This window comes from Lepidochelys olivacea (assembly GCF_965140295.1).
Source record: "Lepidochelys olivacea isolate rLepOli2 genome assembly, chromosome: 1".
Classification (NCBI taxonomy): Eukaryota; Metazoa; Chordata; order Testudines; family Cheloniidae; genus Lepidochelys; species Lepidochelys olivacea.
Window position 1 is genome coordinate 353,615,804 of NC_140411.1, and position 16,601 is coordinate 353,632,404.

A 16,601-nucleotide genomic window follows, 5' to 3' on the forward strand; every position below is an offset into this window, starting at 1 on the left:
GGCCCATGGGAACCAGCCTAGGGAGACGGGCCCCACACAGCTCCCCTGCCCCATGGGGGGCTGTGAGCCTGGATCCCTGGGGCTGAGGGCTGGGATCCCTCAGGACCCTTCCGGCCCAGCCAGTCCCCTTAGCAAACAGCCCAGCTCTGGAGCGCTTCCCCCTGGGAAATGCCCCATGGTGGGATGGGGTCACTCCCAGGGTGTCTCAGGCTCTCATGGCCCCATCTCCCTGGTGTGTTTTCCCCCCAGGGGAAGCGAGAAGATGGGGCCAGTCACCTACTTCAGCCTCTGCCTCCTTGGCTGCCTGATCTTTAGCCCCTCGCTGGCAGGTGAGTCCCTGCCCGGCCCTTTGGGAATTTAATTAATTTCCCTCGTCTCTCCCAGAGCCACTGCCTGTCTCCTGCTGCTGGGGGTCACTGCCCCAGGGGGAGCCCAGCCCTGCAGCCCCCTCCCCAGGGAGTGGGTGAAAGAAGGTGGATGAAATGCCCCCCAGGGTCGGCTCTTCCCATGAGGGTTGGGTGGGGCCAGTCCCTGGGCAACGGGCGCTTAGCCCCCGTCAGCTACAGGCTCCCACCCTGCCCTCCCGTGGTCCCCTGCCACTGGCTGGATGTGTCCCCACGGGGTCCCTTTCCAAGGGCTGGTCATGGCTCTGCTCCCGCCCTGGCTTCTCCCTCATCCGGCCTCTGATCCCAGCTGGGCTGTCTCATTCTCAGCACATCATCTGTCCATCACGTCCTTCTCCTCTAGACTGTCCCATTCCCTACTCTTGCTGGGATACAACTCTACCCCTTCCCTCTGTGACCCTGACCCTGAGAATCATAGAAATGTAGAACTGGAGGGGACCTTGAGAGATCATCTAGTCCAGTCCCCTGCACACCAGGCAGGACTTAATAATAACTAGACAATCTCTGACAGGTGTTTGTTTAACCTGCTCTTAAAAATCTCCAGTGATGGAGATTCCACAACCTCCCTGGGCAATTTATTCTAGTGCTTAGCCACCCTGACAGTTAGGAAGTTCCCATTGCTTCTTGTCCTGTCCTCAGAGGTTAAGAAGAACAATTTGTCTCTCCCCTCCTTGTAGTAACCTTTTATGTACTTAAAAACTGTTCTCATGTCTCCTCTTAGTCTTCTCTTCTCCAGACTAAACAAATCCAATTTTTTCAATATTCCCTCATAGATCGTGTTTTCTAAACCGTTAATCATATATGTTACTCTTCTCTAGACTTTCTCCAATTTGTCCACATCTTTCCTGAAATGTGGCCCCCAGAACTGGGCACAATGCTCCAGCTGAGACCTAATCAGCACGGAGCAGAGCGGGAGAATTACTTCTCGTGTCTGGCTTACGACACTCCTGCTAATACAGCACAGAAGGATGTTCCCTTTTTCTGCAACAGTATTATACTGTTGACTCAGATTTAGCTTGTGGTCCACTATGACCCCCAGATCCCTTCCCGCAGTACTCCTTCCTGGGCAGTCATTTCCCACTTTGTATGTGTGCAACTGATTGTTCCTTCCTAAGTGGAGTACTTTGCATTTGTCCTTATTGAATTTCATCCTGTTTTCTTCAGACCATTTCACCAGTTTGTCCAGATCATTTTGAATTTTAATTTTATCCTCCAAAGCACTTGCAACTCCTCCCAGCTTGGTACTGTCCACAAACTTTGTAAGTGTACTCTGTATGCCATTATCTAAACCACCAATGAAGATATGGAACAGAACTGGACCCAGAACTGATCCCTGTGGGACCCCACTCATTGTGCTCTTCCAGCATGACTGTGAACCACTGATAACTACTCTCTGAGAATGGCTTTCCAGCCAGCTATGCACCCACCTTAGAGTAGCTCCATTTAGATAGTATTTCCCTAGTTTGTTTATGCGAGATGGTATCAAAAGCTTTACTAAAGTCAAGATATAGCACGTCTACCACTTGCTCCCATCCACAAGGCTTGTTACCGTGTCAAAGAAAGCTCTCGGGTTGGTCTGACAGGATTTGTTCTTGACACATCCATGTTGACGAATACTTATCACCTTATTATCATCTAGGCATTTGCAAATTGATTGCTTGATTATTTGCTCCATTATCTGTTGGGGCATTGAAGATAAATTGACTGGTCTGTAATTCCCCAGGTTGTCCTTATTTCCCTTTTTATAGATGGACACTAGATTTGCCCTCTTTCAGTCCTCTGGAATCTCTCTCGTCCTCCATGAGTTTTCAAAGATAATCGCTAATGGCTCAGATATCTCCTCAGTCAGCTCCTTGAGTATTCTAGGAAGTATTTCATTAGGCCCATGCAACTTGAAGACATGTAACTTGTCTAAGTAATTTTGTTCTTTCCCCTTTTAGCCTCAGATCCTACCTCATTTTCACCAGTGTTCACTACGTTTTTTCAACATCTTTATTAATGATCTGGATGATGGGATGGATTGCACCCTCAGCAAGTTCACATATGACGCTAAGCTGAGGGGAGAGGTAGATACGCTGGAGGGTAGCGATAGGGTCCAGAGTGACCTAGACAAATTGGAGGATTGGGCCAAAAGAAATCTTCTGAGGTTCAACAAGGACAAGTGCAGAGTCCTGCACTTAGGGTATGTCTACATTACGAAATTAGGTTGAATTTATAGAAGTCAGTTTTTTAGAAATTGTTTTTATATAGTCGATTGTGTGTGTCCCCACACAAAATGCTCTAAGTGCATTAACTCGGCGGAGCGCTTCCACAGTACCGAGGCTAGAGTCGACTTCCGGAGCGTTGCACTGTGGGTAGCTATCCCACAGTTCCCACAGTCTCTGCCGCCCATTGGAATTCTGGGTTGAGATCCCAATGCCTGATGGGGCAAAAACACTGTCGCGGGTGGTTCTGGGTACATATCGTCAGGCCCTCCTTCCCTCCCTCCCTCCGTCCGTGAAAGCAACGGCAGACAATCATTTTGCACCTTTTTTCCTGGTTTACCTGTGCAGACGCCATACCACTGCAAGCGTGGAGCCCGCTCAGCTCACCATCACCGTACATCTTCTGGGTGCTGGCAGACGTGGTACTGCATTGCTACCCAGCAGCAGCAACCCATTGCCTTGTGGCAGGAGATGGTGCAATAGGCCTGAAAACCATCGTCATTGTGTCCCACGTGCTCCTGGCTGCCTTGGTAAGGTTGGTCAGGAGCGCCTGGGCAGACATGGGCGCATTGACTGAAATAGGAGTGACTCGACCAGGTCATTCTCTTTAGTCCTGCCGGCAGTCCTTTTGCACCATCTTCTGCCGATCAGCCAGGAGATGAGGATGGCTAGCAGTCCTATTGCACCATCTGCTGCCAGCCAAAGATGCAAAAGATGGATGGAGTGGATCAAAACAAGAAATAGACCAGATTTGTTTTGTATTCGTTTGCTCCTACCTCCCTCCGTGAAATCAATGGCCGACAATCGTTTCAGTGAGGTCTGTCAGGGGCATCTTGAAAAGTTTAATGGAGATTCAGTCCTGCCTGAAATACCTGGGGGAGGGATAGTTCAGTGGATTGAGCATTGGGTTGAGCATTGGCCTGCTAAACCCAGGGTTTTGAGTTCAGTCCTTGAGGGGGCCATTCTGTGTGACAGTTGTTTTTGTTTCTCCTGGATGTAAAGCCACCCCCTTTGTTGATTTTAATTCCCTGTAAGCCAACCCTGTAAGCCGTGTCGTCAGTCGCCCCTCCCTCCGTCAGAGCAACAGCAGACAATCGTTCCGCGCCTTTTTTCTGTGCAGACGCCATACCACAGCAAGCATGGAGCCCTCTCAGCTCACTTTGGCAATTAGGAGCACATTAAACACCACACGCATTATCCAGCAGTATATGCAGCACCAGAACCTGGCAAAGCGAAACCGGGCGAGTAGGTGACATCAGCGCAGTGACGAGAGTGATCAGGACATGGACACAGACTTCTCTCAAAGCAGGGGCCCTGGCAATGTGGGCATCATGGTGCTAATGGGGCAGGTTCATGCTGTGGAACATTGACTCTGGGCCTGGGAAACAAGCACAGAGAGGTGGGACCGCATAGTGTTGCAGGTCTGGGACGATTCCCAGCGGCTGCGAAACTTTCGCATGCGTAAGGGCACTTTCATGGAACTTTGTGACTTGCTTTCCCCTGCCCTGAGGCACAAGAATACTAAGATGAGAGCAGCCCTCACAGTTGAGAAGCGAGTGGCAATAGCCCTGTGGAAGCTTGCAACGCCAGACAGCTACCGGTCAGTCGGGAATCAATTTGGAGTGGGCAAGTCTACTGTGGGGGCTGCTGTGATGGAAGTAGCCAACGCAATCAAAGATCGGCCAATATCAAGGGTAGTGACCCTGGGAAATGTGCAGGTCATAGTGGATGGCTTTGCTGCAATGGGATTCCCTAACTGTGGTGGGGCCATAGACGGAACCCATATCCCTATCTTGGGACCAGACCACCAGGGCAGTGAGTACATAAACCGCAAGGATGTTGTTTGAACGCCAGCAAACATACACTGCAATGCTTTGTTCTGCAATGATTCCCGACTACGTGCTACTGGCCTGGCGTGGTAAAGTGTCCTACCATGGTGGATGGAATAAGGCTGCCCTCCCCAGAAACCTTTTGCAAAGGCTTTGGGAGTACATTCAGGAGAGCTTTATGGAGATGTCCGTGGGGGATTTCTGCTCCATCCCCAGACACGTTAACAGACTTTTCCAGGAGCTGTACTGGCTGTGAATGCCAGGGAAAATTAATCATTAAACACGCTTGCTTTTAAACCATGTATAGTATTTTAAAAGGTACACTCACCAGAGGTCTCTTCTCCACCTGGCGGGTCCAGGAGGCAGCCTTGGGTGGGTTCGGGGGGTACTGGCTCCAGGTCCAGGGTGAGAAACAGTTCCTGGCAGTCGGGAAAACCAGCTTCTCCGCTGTCACGGAGTCCCTGGGCGATGCTCTGAAACTGCTCCCCATGAAGCCAGGCAGGACTCTGGGGCAGTCGCCTTCCTGTGAGCAGCCTGTCTTCAGGACACCCAGCTTCCAACTTCCTGGGTCTGACCTCGGAGCATTCAGCCTCCTCTGCCCCTCCGTGCACTTCCCCCAGCAAGTCCGCTCAGGCGGGGTCCTGGGGAAGCCAGAGGGTCCTGCCCCTCAACTCCACAGTCAGACATGACTCTCAGCCAGCCAGTAAAACAGAGGTTTTATTAGACAACAGGAACATGGTCTAACACAGAGCTTGTAGGTGCAGAGAACAGGACCCCTCAGCTGGGTCCATTTTGGGGGGCAGTGAGCCAGACAACCACGTCTGCCCTTCACTCCATGTCTCCAGCCAGCCCCAAACTGAAACTCTCTCCAGCCCCTCCTCCCCTGGGCTTTGTCCCTTTCCCGGGCCAGGAGGTCACCGGATTCCTTTGTTCTCCAACCCTTCAGCTCTCACCTGGCAGGGGGAAAGGGCCAGGCCATCAGTTGCCAGGAAACAGGGTGTCGGCCATTCTCTGTGTCCAGACCCCTGCACACACCTGCACTCTGGGGCTCTGCAATGATCATAGATCCTTATCCCACCACCTAGAACTGCCTAGGGGAAACTGAGGCACCCCCACACTATTCAGAGGAAACATTGAGTACAGTCCCACTTCGTCACATCCGCTTGCTTGCTGTGAGCTATCTTCCTCGTCCCCAAAACCTGCTTCCGTGTTGCCTCCATCTCCATTGAAGGAGTCAAACAACATGGTTGGGGTAGTGGTGGCTGAACCCCCTAAAATGGCATGCAGTTCATCATAGAAGTGGCATGTTTTGGGCTCTGACCCAGAGCAGCCATTTGCCTCTCTGGTTTTCTGGTAGGCTTGCCTCAGCTCCTTAAGTTTCACACGGCACTGCTTCGGGTCCCTGTTATGGCCTCTGTCCTTCATGCCCTGGGAGATTTTGACAAATGTTTTGGCATTTTAAAAACTGGAACGGAGTTCTGATAGCACAGATTCCTCTCCCCATACAGTGATCAGATCCCGTACCTCCCGTTCGGTCCATGTTGGAGCTCTTTTGCAATTCTGGGACTCCATCATGGTCACCACTGCTGATGAGCTCTGCATGGTCACCTGCAGCTTGCCACAGTGGCCAAACAGGAACTTGAAATTCAAAAGTTCGCGGGCCTTTTCCTGTCTACCTGGCCAGTGCATCTGAGTTGAGAGTGCTGTCCGGAGAGGTCACAATGGAGCACTCTGGGATAGCTTGCGGAGGCCAATACCATCTAATTGAGTCCACAGTACCCCAAATTCGACCCAGCAAGGCCGATTTCAGCGTTAATCCCCTTGTCAGGGGTGGAGTAAGGAAATCGATTTTAAGAGCCCTGTAAGTCGAAAAAAAGGGCTTTGTCGTGTGGACGGGTGCACGGTTAAACCGATTTAACACTGCTAAATTCGACCTCAACTCCTAGTGTAGACCAGGGCTTAGAACTGAAGAATCCCATGTACTGCTACAGGGGAGCGACTGGCTAAGCAGCAGTTCTGCAGAAAAGGACCTAGGGGTTACAGTGGACAAGAAGCTGGATATGAGTCAGCAGTGTGCCCTTGTTGCCAAGAAGGCTAATGGCATATTGGGCTGCATTAGTAGGGGCATTGCCAGCAGATGGAGGGACGTGATTATTCCCCTCTATTCGGCACTGGTGAGGCCACATCTGGAGTACTGTGTCCAGTTTTGGGCCCCCCACTACAGAAAGGATGTGGACAAATTGGAGAGAGTCCAGCGGAGGGCAACAAAAATGATCAAGGGGCTGGGGCACATGACTTACGAGGGGAGACTGAAGGAACTGGGGTTATTTAGTCTGCAGAAGAGAAGAGTGAGGGGGGATTTGATAGCAGCCTTCAACTACCTGAAGGGGGGTTCCAAAGGGGATGGAGCTCGGCTGTTCTCAGTGGTGGCAGAAGACAGAACGAGGAGTAATGGTCTCAAGTTGCAGTGAGGGAGGTCTAGGTTGGATATTAGGAAAAACTATTTCACTAGGAGGGAGGTGAAGCACTGGAATGCGTTACCTAGGGAGGTGGTGCAATCTCCATCCTTAGAGGTTTTTAAGTCCTGGCTTGACAAAGCCCTGGCTGGGATGATTTAGTTGGGGATTGGTCCTGCTTTGAGCAGGGGGATGGACTAGATGACCTCCTGAGGTCTCTTCCAACCCTAATCTTCTATGATTCTATCATTCTAAGCTAGATGTCTGATTGCTACTAAACTTTTTGGTGAAAACTGAAACAAAAGACATTAAGCCATTTCCACATTTTCTGTTCTTGTCTTTCCCCCCAACTGTGAAGAGAAATGCCTCCACAAGTGTTCCCTTCCCCTCTGCCCCAGCACCACAGATCCCTGCTATTTCTCCTTTTTATGCCCTAATTGCATCTCCGTAGGCACCTCTCTCTCCTTTCCTCCTCCTACAATCCCCCAGCTCCTTCCATCCAGTACTGGGCCCCTGCTCCCAATTTCCTCTCTGATCCCAGTCTGTGCCAATCCCTTACTCCCTCAGCTTCACCCCTTGCTCCTGGCTGTTCCCTTCATCTTCCTGCCCCTCCCCCTCCATTCCAGCTTCCCTGCCCCCACTGTCCTGCGTGGCCCAAAGGGAGAGGGGGAGAAGCTCAGGGTGGCAGGAATTCCCTCTGCCCAAGGGCTGCACCAGAATGCGGGCCACTGTGGCTGGCAGCTACATATTTCCCCCCTTCCCTTGGGCTGGGAGTCCAAGGGGCTCCCTGGGGCAGGGGCAAGGGCAGGGAAGAGCTATCAGTCACCCCATAATATGGGGGCTCCTTCCTTTCTCCAGGAAGCCATGGGAAAGGAGCCCACCCCCCATTCTGACCCAGAGGTCCTGCCCTGCTGGGATCCCTGCTCAGGGCTGGGTTCCTGGGCCCCCGTTCTGCCAGTGTGGGGTCTGGGCAAACCCAGCTTCTTCCTGCAGCCCCAGAGCCAGGAGGGTCCTGCCCGCCAGACACAGCCCTAAATGGGCTCCTGATGTTTTTCGTGCTAATGGGAAAGCCACGGCTGTGCCTCTGAGATAGCCTCTAACCGCGCTGTCCTGTCCCCACCACGGTCCCGCTCAATCCCCTCTCTCTGCAGGGGCACGAGATGTGACCTGTCCCGAGGGCTGGCTGCTCTTCCAAGGCAACTGCTATGGATACTTCTTCCAAGAGAAAACCTGGATAGAGGCTGAGGTGAGAGGCGGCGACGGGGGGTGGAAGCAGCGGGGCTCAGGGGCGCTGGGCTGGAGCCGGAGGCTGTGGGGATGGGGAGGGTTAGGCTCAGTATCAGAGTCAGTGAGCGGGGCTGGGCTGGGGAATCAGCTCTGGTGGGAGGCGTGGGAGCCCAGGGCTGGCACATTTCACACTGCCCCAGCCAGAGCCCCGGGAACAGGCTGTGAGGGATCAACCTGCCCTGGCCAGGCTGGGGAGCAGAATGCAATGTAAACTTAGCTCCCGGTGGGGCGTGATCTCCTCTGGACCCAACGCGCCTGTCCTGTGCTGTGTCTGCCAGGGATGGCCTGGGCCAAGTGGGGTCCCGGCTCCAGAGGGGCTGCTCCTTACTCGGTGTTACCAAAGCAGCTCCCTTGGCTCTGGGGGCAGGGCTGTGCTGAAGGTCTCCGGTTCCATCCCCATTGCTGGCTGGCAAGTGGCCAGGGAGTCACTGCCCGGACCTCATGGGTGGGCTGTGGCCCCGTGTAATGCTGGGGGGGCCCTGGGTGCATGTGGATGTGACCATGGGGCTGGGAATTCCCTGTGCTCGTGCTCTGGAGGGGCTGGGGAAACTGTGGTTCCTGTCATCCACATTCACAGGAGGAGGGAGGCTTCTCCTATTGGTGCTGGGGGTGGGGAGAGGCGCTAACAGGGGGTCCTGTCCCCTCACAGCCCTTGCTGCCCGGGGGAGGCAGGGCCCCAGAACAGGGCTGGACTCGCTCCTGCTGCTCCCTGCAGTGGGGCTGGGGGGTAACTGGTTTTGTTTCTTCTTGGCCCAGGTTGAGTGCCGGCACCATGGGAACGGGGCCCATCTCGTCTCCATTCACAGTACTGGAGAAAATAATGTGTTGGCTCTTTATGTCAAGCGGTACCACAGAAGGAACAGTCCCGTCTGGATCGGACTGTTGGATCTTGAGGAGGTGAGTGCCCGGTGCCCGCTGGGCCCCTGGCAGCCCCCCCGTGCCCCGGGTTCTGTTTCTCTGCTCAGTGAGGTGGTTGTTTGGGGCGGGGGTGCCACCAGAGCAGGATTTCCATTGGAACGGGGTGAAAAGGGGCTGTAACCGTCTGGGTTTTCAGTCACCGGATCGATCCCCAGCGCCCGGGGCAGAGTATAAACTGCTGGTATTAATATTCACATTCGTTACACGAGCGCCCAGGGACCCCCACACCGGCCCGTTGTGCTCAGACCGTACACGCCTGGCACGAGAGTCAGCCCCAGCCCCACACGGACGAGACGTCTAGACGAGGGCTCGTGGAAAGGGGCAGCCACACGGGCAGGGCGAACAATGCCAGGGCAGCCGAGCCCTGGGAGTGCTGTCACTCTGGGTGTATGCGTCCTCAGGGTGGGCTTAGTGATGGGGGGTCCCCTGGCCAGAGGCGCTTCAGCTCCAGGCCTGTAGCGGGATCCCCGGTGGGGCCTGATACCCACCCAACACAGGCCCAGGACAAGGCAGGTCCTGGGGCTGGCAGGAACGGGAAGGTGGCAGATACCCCCTAGCTACAGAGGCTTAATCGCTTACAGTTCAAAGTGGGCAACCGCGGTTCTTGTCTGGCCCCTGGGCCAGGCCAGTCGCGAGTCAGGGCTCTGCAGGCCAGTGCCGGGGAGAGGGGAGCAGCGGGGGGAAGCGCTCCAGTCCAGTCTCTAGCCCAGCAAAGAGGCTGGTTTCCAGGACAGGATCAATTAGTGTCTCTCCCTGGGGCCCTGCCCAGCTGCTGCTGCTCCCCCATGGGCTCGGGCAGGACGCCGGCAGGGATGCTGTGTATGGTCATGTGTGTGGCGTGGGACTTGCATGAGGACAAATCTTCTATGTAATCCACACAGCCAGCTGCGGAGGCTGGACGGGCCGTTTCGGAGAGCTCTGGGCGGTGGCACGTGGTGGGTGCGGCTGGCCCTGCTGCCCGGCGGGAAGCCGGAGAGCAATGCACCGGTGGTACCGATGGGAGACGGGGGAGCTCTGCGGGCAGCACTGCTGGGCCGCACAGACGCTCCCTGCTGCAGCCGCTCCTGTCTGGACCAGGGCACGGGAGAGGCTGGTGCTTCGGGGGCAGCGTCGGAGCAGACCCCTGCACGAGGCTCCCTGCAGCCGACAGGCTGCCACTTGCTAAACACGCCCGGCTGCTCTTGGCCTCCTCACTTCTCACTGTGATCAAATGCCAGAGACAGAGACCTCCTGGCCCACCCCTCGGGGCGTTAACAGAGCCTGGGGCAATGTCAGCACGGCCTCTGCCCCTCGGCAGCTCCCCCTGCGCCCACCCACTGAGGAGCTGCCTACCGAGGGACATGGCCCCATACAAAAGCCTGGGGAATTAATAACAGGGAAAGGTCAGGGTAAGGAAGCCAGGACCAGGAGCAAGCTGAGGCGGCCAGGACTGAGCAGGAGCAAGGCTGGGAAACAAGCAGGAGCAGGACATGGAGCAGGGCTGGAGCAGGACAGGAGCACGAAGAGGAGCAGCAGGCACAGGGAGGATCGCGGCCGTGGCATGAACACACTGAGCAGCCAGAGAGCTGCTGGGCTAAGAGCCGGCCAGCTGCCCTTCCTGCCCAGGCAGGTGGTGCAGTCAGTCCGGTGGCCTGCAGCCGGCTGGCTGCGCGGGTTGGGTTGCCAGGTGACTAATTCTGCTGCAGGCCCTGATCCCCGACAGTGCGAACCCCAGCTTCATCCAGCGCCCCCGTCCCCCAGAACTAACGCCGTGATCTCTGCAGCGGGGAGCAGAGTAACTCTCCTGTGGATGGGCTTTGGGAGCGTCGTCGTGTTGGTCGGTGCACACGGGAGAGAACGGGTCAGCAGCGTGGGTCTGCGGGACAGCGCGTGGGATGACGCTGCCGTGGTTGCCTGTCGGGCTGGGCTGGAGATGGACGTGGAAGCTGAGGGCAGGTCGGGGTGCGCTCCCCTCGGCGAAGTGGGGATGGCAGGGGCAGGGGGTGCTGGAGACTCTCCCTTCACTTGCTATTTTCATGCTTCCGAGGGCTTGGGCTGGTCCTGGTGTAACTTCAGCTGCCAGTAAGTGTAGCCCTGGTTGTCAGCGCTGACATTTCACAGCAATGATCAATGTCTCCAGTGTCACTGGGCAGCCTCTGCCCGTGCCCTTCCCCTGGCCCCTCGGCTCCGGGACATGTCTCTAGCTGTGTAATCTTGGGTTTTACAGGGGCTCTGCTCTCCTTTGTCTCTGCAGAATCAAAGCTGGAGATGGGCCGATAAATCCCTGGTCAGCTTCAGTGCTTGGGATAACGGGCAACCTGATAATCAGAACCTAAACGAGGCCTGTGTAGTGTTAGAAAGTCCAGGTAAGTCGGTGGATCAGACCCACATGCACTTACAAGGGGAACCCTGGCAGTTCTGTGACCACACAGGTCCTGAGATACTGATCCGAGTTGTCCGCAGCGCGCTCTGGGGTGCCGATCCCTGCTCCTCTCTCTTCCCTGCCCCATGCTGGGAGGGCAGTCAGGAGAGAACCCCTTGTCTGACCTGGTAAAACTCCTACTTACCAGATCCCCTGCGTCAGTTCACATCTCTGCTCCAGTGACAGGCAAGAGAGACGTGTGTGTACACACACACACCCTGGCCCCAGAGGGGGACTCTGCTGAGCTGTTAAAGGGGGATGGCTCTGAGTCACTGTTGCACCCCTGCTCTGCAAACACTGATCCAGACAATGATGTGGGCACCGAGCTGCATTTGGCCCCCTTGCGGGGTCGTGTTACTCACAAGCATTTGCACACATGCCGGCTGCTTGTGAAAGTGCTGCACCATCTCGGAATGTCCACAGACTGAGCACGAATGAAGGTTCCCAAGGAAACTGGCACCGGGAGGGGATCGTTCGCAGAAGCTGCAGCCAGGGAGCAGACCCCGTGGCAGTAGCATACGTGACCGAGGGCTCACGGCGCCAGTGGGGAGGGGAAGAAGTTCCAAATAGCCCAGACGGCGGCAGTGACTAGCCCAGTGGTTTTCAACCTTTTTGTATTGGTGACCCCTTCTGCACAGCAAGCCTCTCAGTGTGACCCCCGTTAAACGTTCACAAGGAGAGGGGTCATTTAATGTAATGGGGTTCGGGGCTGTCAGCCCCACAGAGCTGACAGCTCCCTGCCCCCATGTAACCACCTTGCAACCCCATAAGGGGTCCGGATCCCAAGTTTGAGAACCTCTGGACTGGCCAGTGTTAGTGGATAACGAGGGGTCGCTTTGCAGACAGGTTCTGAACAGGAGAGGAGCGAAATACACAATGAATCCCCTGCCTGGCCCTGATCACTGAGTGCTGTGTCCGCACGGGGCCTGCAGTGCCAGTGGGTGTGGGGAGTGAGGGGCAGGGTCGGGGCTCAGACCAATTCCATTTATCACTGGGACAGGCCTGGGCTTGCCATAAGCCGGGTGTGGTAGACAGTCACACGCTATAGTAATAAGCAGCCAATTGACCATTGGGCTCTGTAATAATTGATTAACGTTTTACTAAAACATTAATTCTTTGTTACTTTTATAAACTATTCCTAAATTGCACCCATATAAGGAACATGGAAGTCCCAAAGCCAAGGAAAGTACTAAGGCTGCCTATGTAACCTTAACGGAGCCCCTGGTACGGGCGCATCATGATACGGTCTTGAGTTACAGGCTCACTGTCTGTCAGGCCTGATGCCAGCAGATGGGCACAGCCAGGGCCGCAGTCACTGGACGGGGCTAGAGTCAAACAGCAGCAGAAACCCGCACCCACGAGGAGCAGTAGCACATGGACCAGGCGTCTCCCCTTTCACGCTGAGCCTCGGCATCTCTTTGCAGTGTTATGCAGACAAAACCACACGGGATTGTTTCAGGGGACAAGACAAGATGTCACGTTTATTATAACACAATTTGATCTATAACCACTAGCTAATAGCTAATACTTACTTACACACACCCCCCCCCAAATGTTCTGCAGCTGCTGAATAGCTACCAGTCCTGAATGTAGCTTGGGCTCGTGGCGGCTAACTGGCCAGGAAAGCCGGGCACAAGGGAGGGCTGGGACTCTATTGGGCATGCACCGATGCCCTTCCATGTTGGCAGCAGAATGTTACCCTCCAAAGTCTTCCATCTCCCCCATCCTTTTTGTAGGCTTTAGTTTGAATCCAGAGTCTATCGGTCTTGCTGTGTCACTCTGCCTCTGGGTCCGGTGTGACTGATCCCCTGTCAACTGCAGACATGACTTGCAGCCTAGGACCTGGCTTTGATGTTTCTTCAATTGTACCTTTGTTCTTTTCTTTTGAGGGTGGACTCCTCTTCCTTTGTCAGGGCTGTTGTCTGCATCTTCAGCCGTTGGGTGTTTACACTTTCTTTCATCAGGACAGGCTGGGGCTGGAGGTTGATTCCATCATCCGTACATACCTCATTCCCACATCTAAACTACACTAATCAGATTACAGCAGGGTTTTGCAAAAATGGAGTGAGCATTTTAAAATGGAGTTTGGGGCAAGTTAAAGGAATGACAAACAGTGAGCAGAAGCTACAATGTTGAAGCAGTGCAAATTTCAGTGATTTAAGAAGCAATTGGCTTGAAAGTGAAATTCAATTAGCCAGTTATTGGGGTAACCAATTAGCCAGTTATTGGGGTATGAATGAATGTTGTTTAATTCATAAACTTTGCTTATGAAGTTATATGAATAAAGTGAACAATTAAAAACAATTTCATTGATCAGTTTTACAGCAGGATGGGGCTGCCCCAATCTGTGCACAGGAGCTGGGATCTTCTCCGAGGGGCATGGAATGGGGCAGGGTTGGGGTCACTGTACAAGCAGAAATGGCCCACCCTGCCCCACCCCATGGGTCATTTCTGTTTTTCTTTCTAGGTTTTCAGAAATGGCATGATTATCCCTGTGAACACAGACACTCTTTCATTTGTAAGCGCAAACCCTAGGGGAGGCAGCTTGCCTGCACCTGGGGATTCGGTCCCTCTGGCTGCCCTGGGGGACCAGGTCCTGTGTCCCCGGCTGCAAAGCCCCTTTGGCAAAGCATCGCTGTGTTATGCTGTGTCACTCCCGCTCTGCTGTGCCCCCTTCTCTCTCTGTCGCACCTCTGCTCTGCTCTTCTCAGCAATCTCTGCACAGTGACGTGACAATAAACTTGCCCTGGAGCATTCAGCTCAGTGTGTGTCTCCTTCCTCCTGTTCCTGATCCTGGCCTGGACACTTCCATGTGTCGCCTGGCTCCAGCCTCAGCACCCCAGAGCTAGGGCTTCAGGGGCAGGAAAGGGAATGAATTAAGAATGGGGAGGGCCTGGCCTTCTGGTGAAAACATCGCTGCCCCTGAGACACGGCCCATGCGCCCTGCTGCCCCCGCCCCCGGGGGCTCATCCCTTCTGTCCTGTTTTGGGGGTAAAAGAGAAGCGTTAGTGGAGATGGGCTGGAGCTGGAGTTCCTCCTGTCCAAGTTTGGTTTGATCCCAGGTGGCGTTCGGAGTTGCCAGTGGCACTTGGGATGGTGTTTTAGGCCCACTCTGGTCAGGATGTTTTCAGGATGAGGATGACGAAGACCAGGAGACGGTGCAGGCAGCAGCTCTGATGAGAAGGCTGGCGTCGGTGCCTTTGTCTGCGTCCCCGGGATTCCTGCTGAAGTGTCTTTGTGGATAGCAGAGTCACTGGTCCGTCCGCCCGGCATTTTAAAGCCTGTGGAGAGAGCAGGAATACAGAACCGAAAAGACGGAGTCAGGACTCCAGGGTTCCAGTCCCAGCTCTGCCGGAGGCCTCTGCGTGACCTGGGGAACATCCCTTCCCCTCTCCCCTGCCATGTTTATCTCTGTCCCTGACTGACGGGGGCCTCCTCTGCCCCCAGCCTTCATACAGCCTCTCTCAGAGCGTCCCCTTGTTGTGCTGGCCCCAGGTCTTTCCTCCAGGAAAAGGGGCTCTCCTGATTCAATCCCATTCAAATAGCAGCTAGAATAGTCACCAAACTGGCAAACCAAGTTTCTTCGATTTCAGCTTTAAAACCTAACTGGCCTCCTGGCAAAGCCACAAACGTGAGGCCTGTTCGGGGTACCAGAGGTAGGGGACCCGCACAGTACAGCTCCTTTCAAGGAATCCAATGGTTTAGCACAAGCTGGACAAACTCAGCCCTGTGTATGTGAGCGGGATCTGAATGGGCTCCCCTCTGCCCTGTGGGGATGAGCTGGGGGAGCAGACCTCAGGAGCAGACCGTATCTGACACGCCTGGGCTGCCTCGGTGCTCGGCAGACAGACCTGCTTTACCACAGTGCTCAGCTGGGCTGTTCCGGGTTAGTCTGGGACGCGGGGTGTGAAATGTTGTTATCCTCATTGTACGAATCCAAGGCGGCAGGACCGTACTCACCCTGCCTGATCGACCCTCACGCGCTGGGCGGGGCGAGTGACCCCAATCCAGGACGAGCCCGAGGGGGTGGGGCCAGGTGTTCTCTCCTGCCGGGGCTGGGGACTCTGTTTAAAGACAACGTGATCAAAGACAGCACAGAATGCAGCAGCAGGGGGGTCCCCCACTCCCCAGGGAACGCACTAAGCGCCGGGCTAATTGGCAGAGCCTCAGAACTCAGCGTCGCAGCTCGAGGCAGAAGCGGGAAACAGCAAATGGGGCAGAGCCAGCGACGAGCCCACGGCAAAGGGGTCGGGACAGAGACAGCAGCGACAGTGTGAGCAGCGGCAGCCGGGCCATTGCGCAGCACCCCCGGGGCGGGAGGTGAAGCCAACGAAGACACCCCTGAACTGTGGGACTTCCCTGTCGTGGGAAACCAATGGGGCGTGGAGGGGATGGGGCAGTGTGCACTCAGGGACATTTGTCCATCCAACAGCCAGACTGCAAGGTGGGAAACTGAGGCAAATGTACCCAGGGAATGGTCCCACTCTCGTGGGGAAGTTTCCTGGCTTCTGTGCTACCCTGATGGAATTGGAGAGTGAAAGGATCTGAGTCCCCACCCCGGATGCCTGCCTGCCCTCATTGTGGATAGCTCTTTGAAATCATCCACTCAATGTGCAGCGGCAGTCAAAAAAGCGAACAGAATGTTGGAAATCATCAAGAAAGGGATCGATAATAAGACGGACAATGTCCCACTGCCTCTATAGAAACCCATGGGACGCCCACACCTTGAACACTGCGTGCAGATGTGGTCGCCCCAGCTCAAAAAAGATATACTGGACGTGGAAAAGGTTCAGAAAAGGGCAACAAAAATGATTAGGGGCATGGAACAGCTTTTGTATGAGGAGAGATTAATAAGACTGGGACTTTTCAGCTTAGAAAAGAGATGGCTAAGGGGGGATATGATAGAGGTCTATAAAATCATGAGTGATATAGAGAAAGTAAATCAGGAAGTGTTATTTACTCCTTCTCATAATACAAGAACAAGGGGCCACCAAATGAAATTAATAGGTAGCAGGTTTAAAACAAACACAAGAAAGTATTTTTTCACACAACACACTGTCAATCTCTGGAACTCCTTGCCAGAGGGTGCTGCGAAGGCCAAC

The 16,601-nt window shown here is 54.6% G+C and overlaps 1 protein-coding gene across 1 annotated transcript; it reads left to right on the forward strand.

Moving 5' to 3' along the window:
• Positions 1-262: 262 nt before the first annotated feature.
• Positions 263-14,292, forward strand: LOC311515035 (C-type lectin BpLec-like; the record flags this gene model as incomplete). The annotated part of the gene is made up of 5 exons (XM_084617868.1): positions 263-329; positions 8,045-8,139; positions 8,937-9,077; positions 11,332-11,443; positions 13,967-14,292. The coding sequence occupies 5 exons, from the start codon at positions 263-265 to the stop codon at positions 14,032-14,034; spliced, it is 483 nt and encodes a 160-aa protein (XP_084473994.1). The 3' UTR covers positions 14,035-14,292.
• Positions 14,293-16,601: the final 2,309 nt, after the last annotated feature.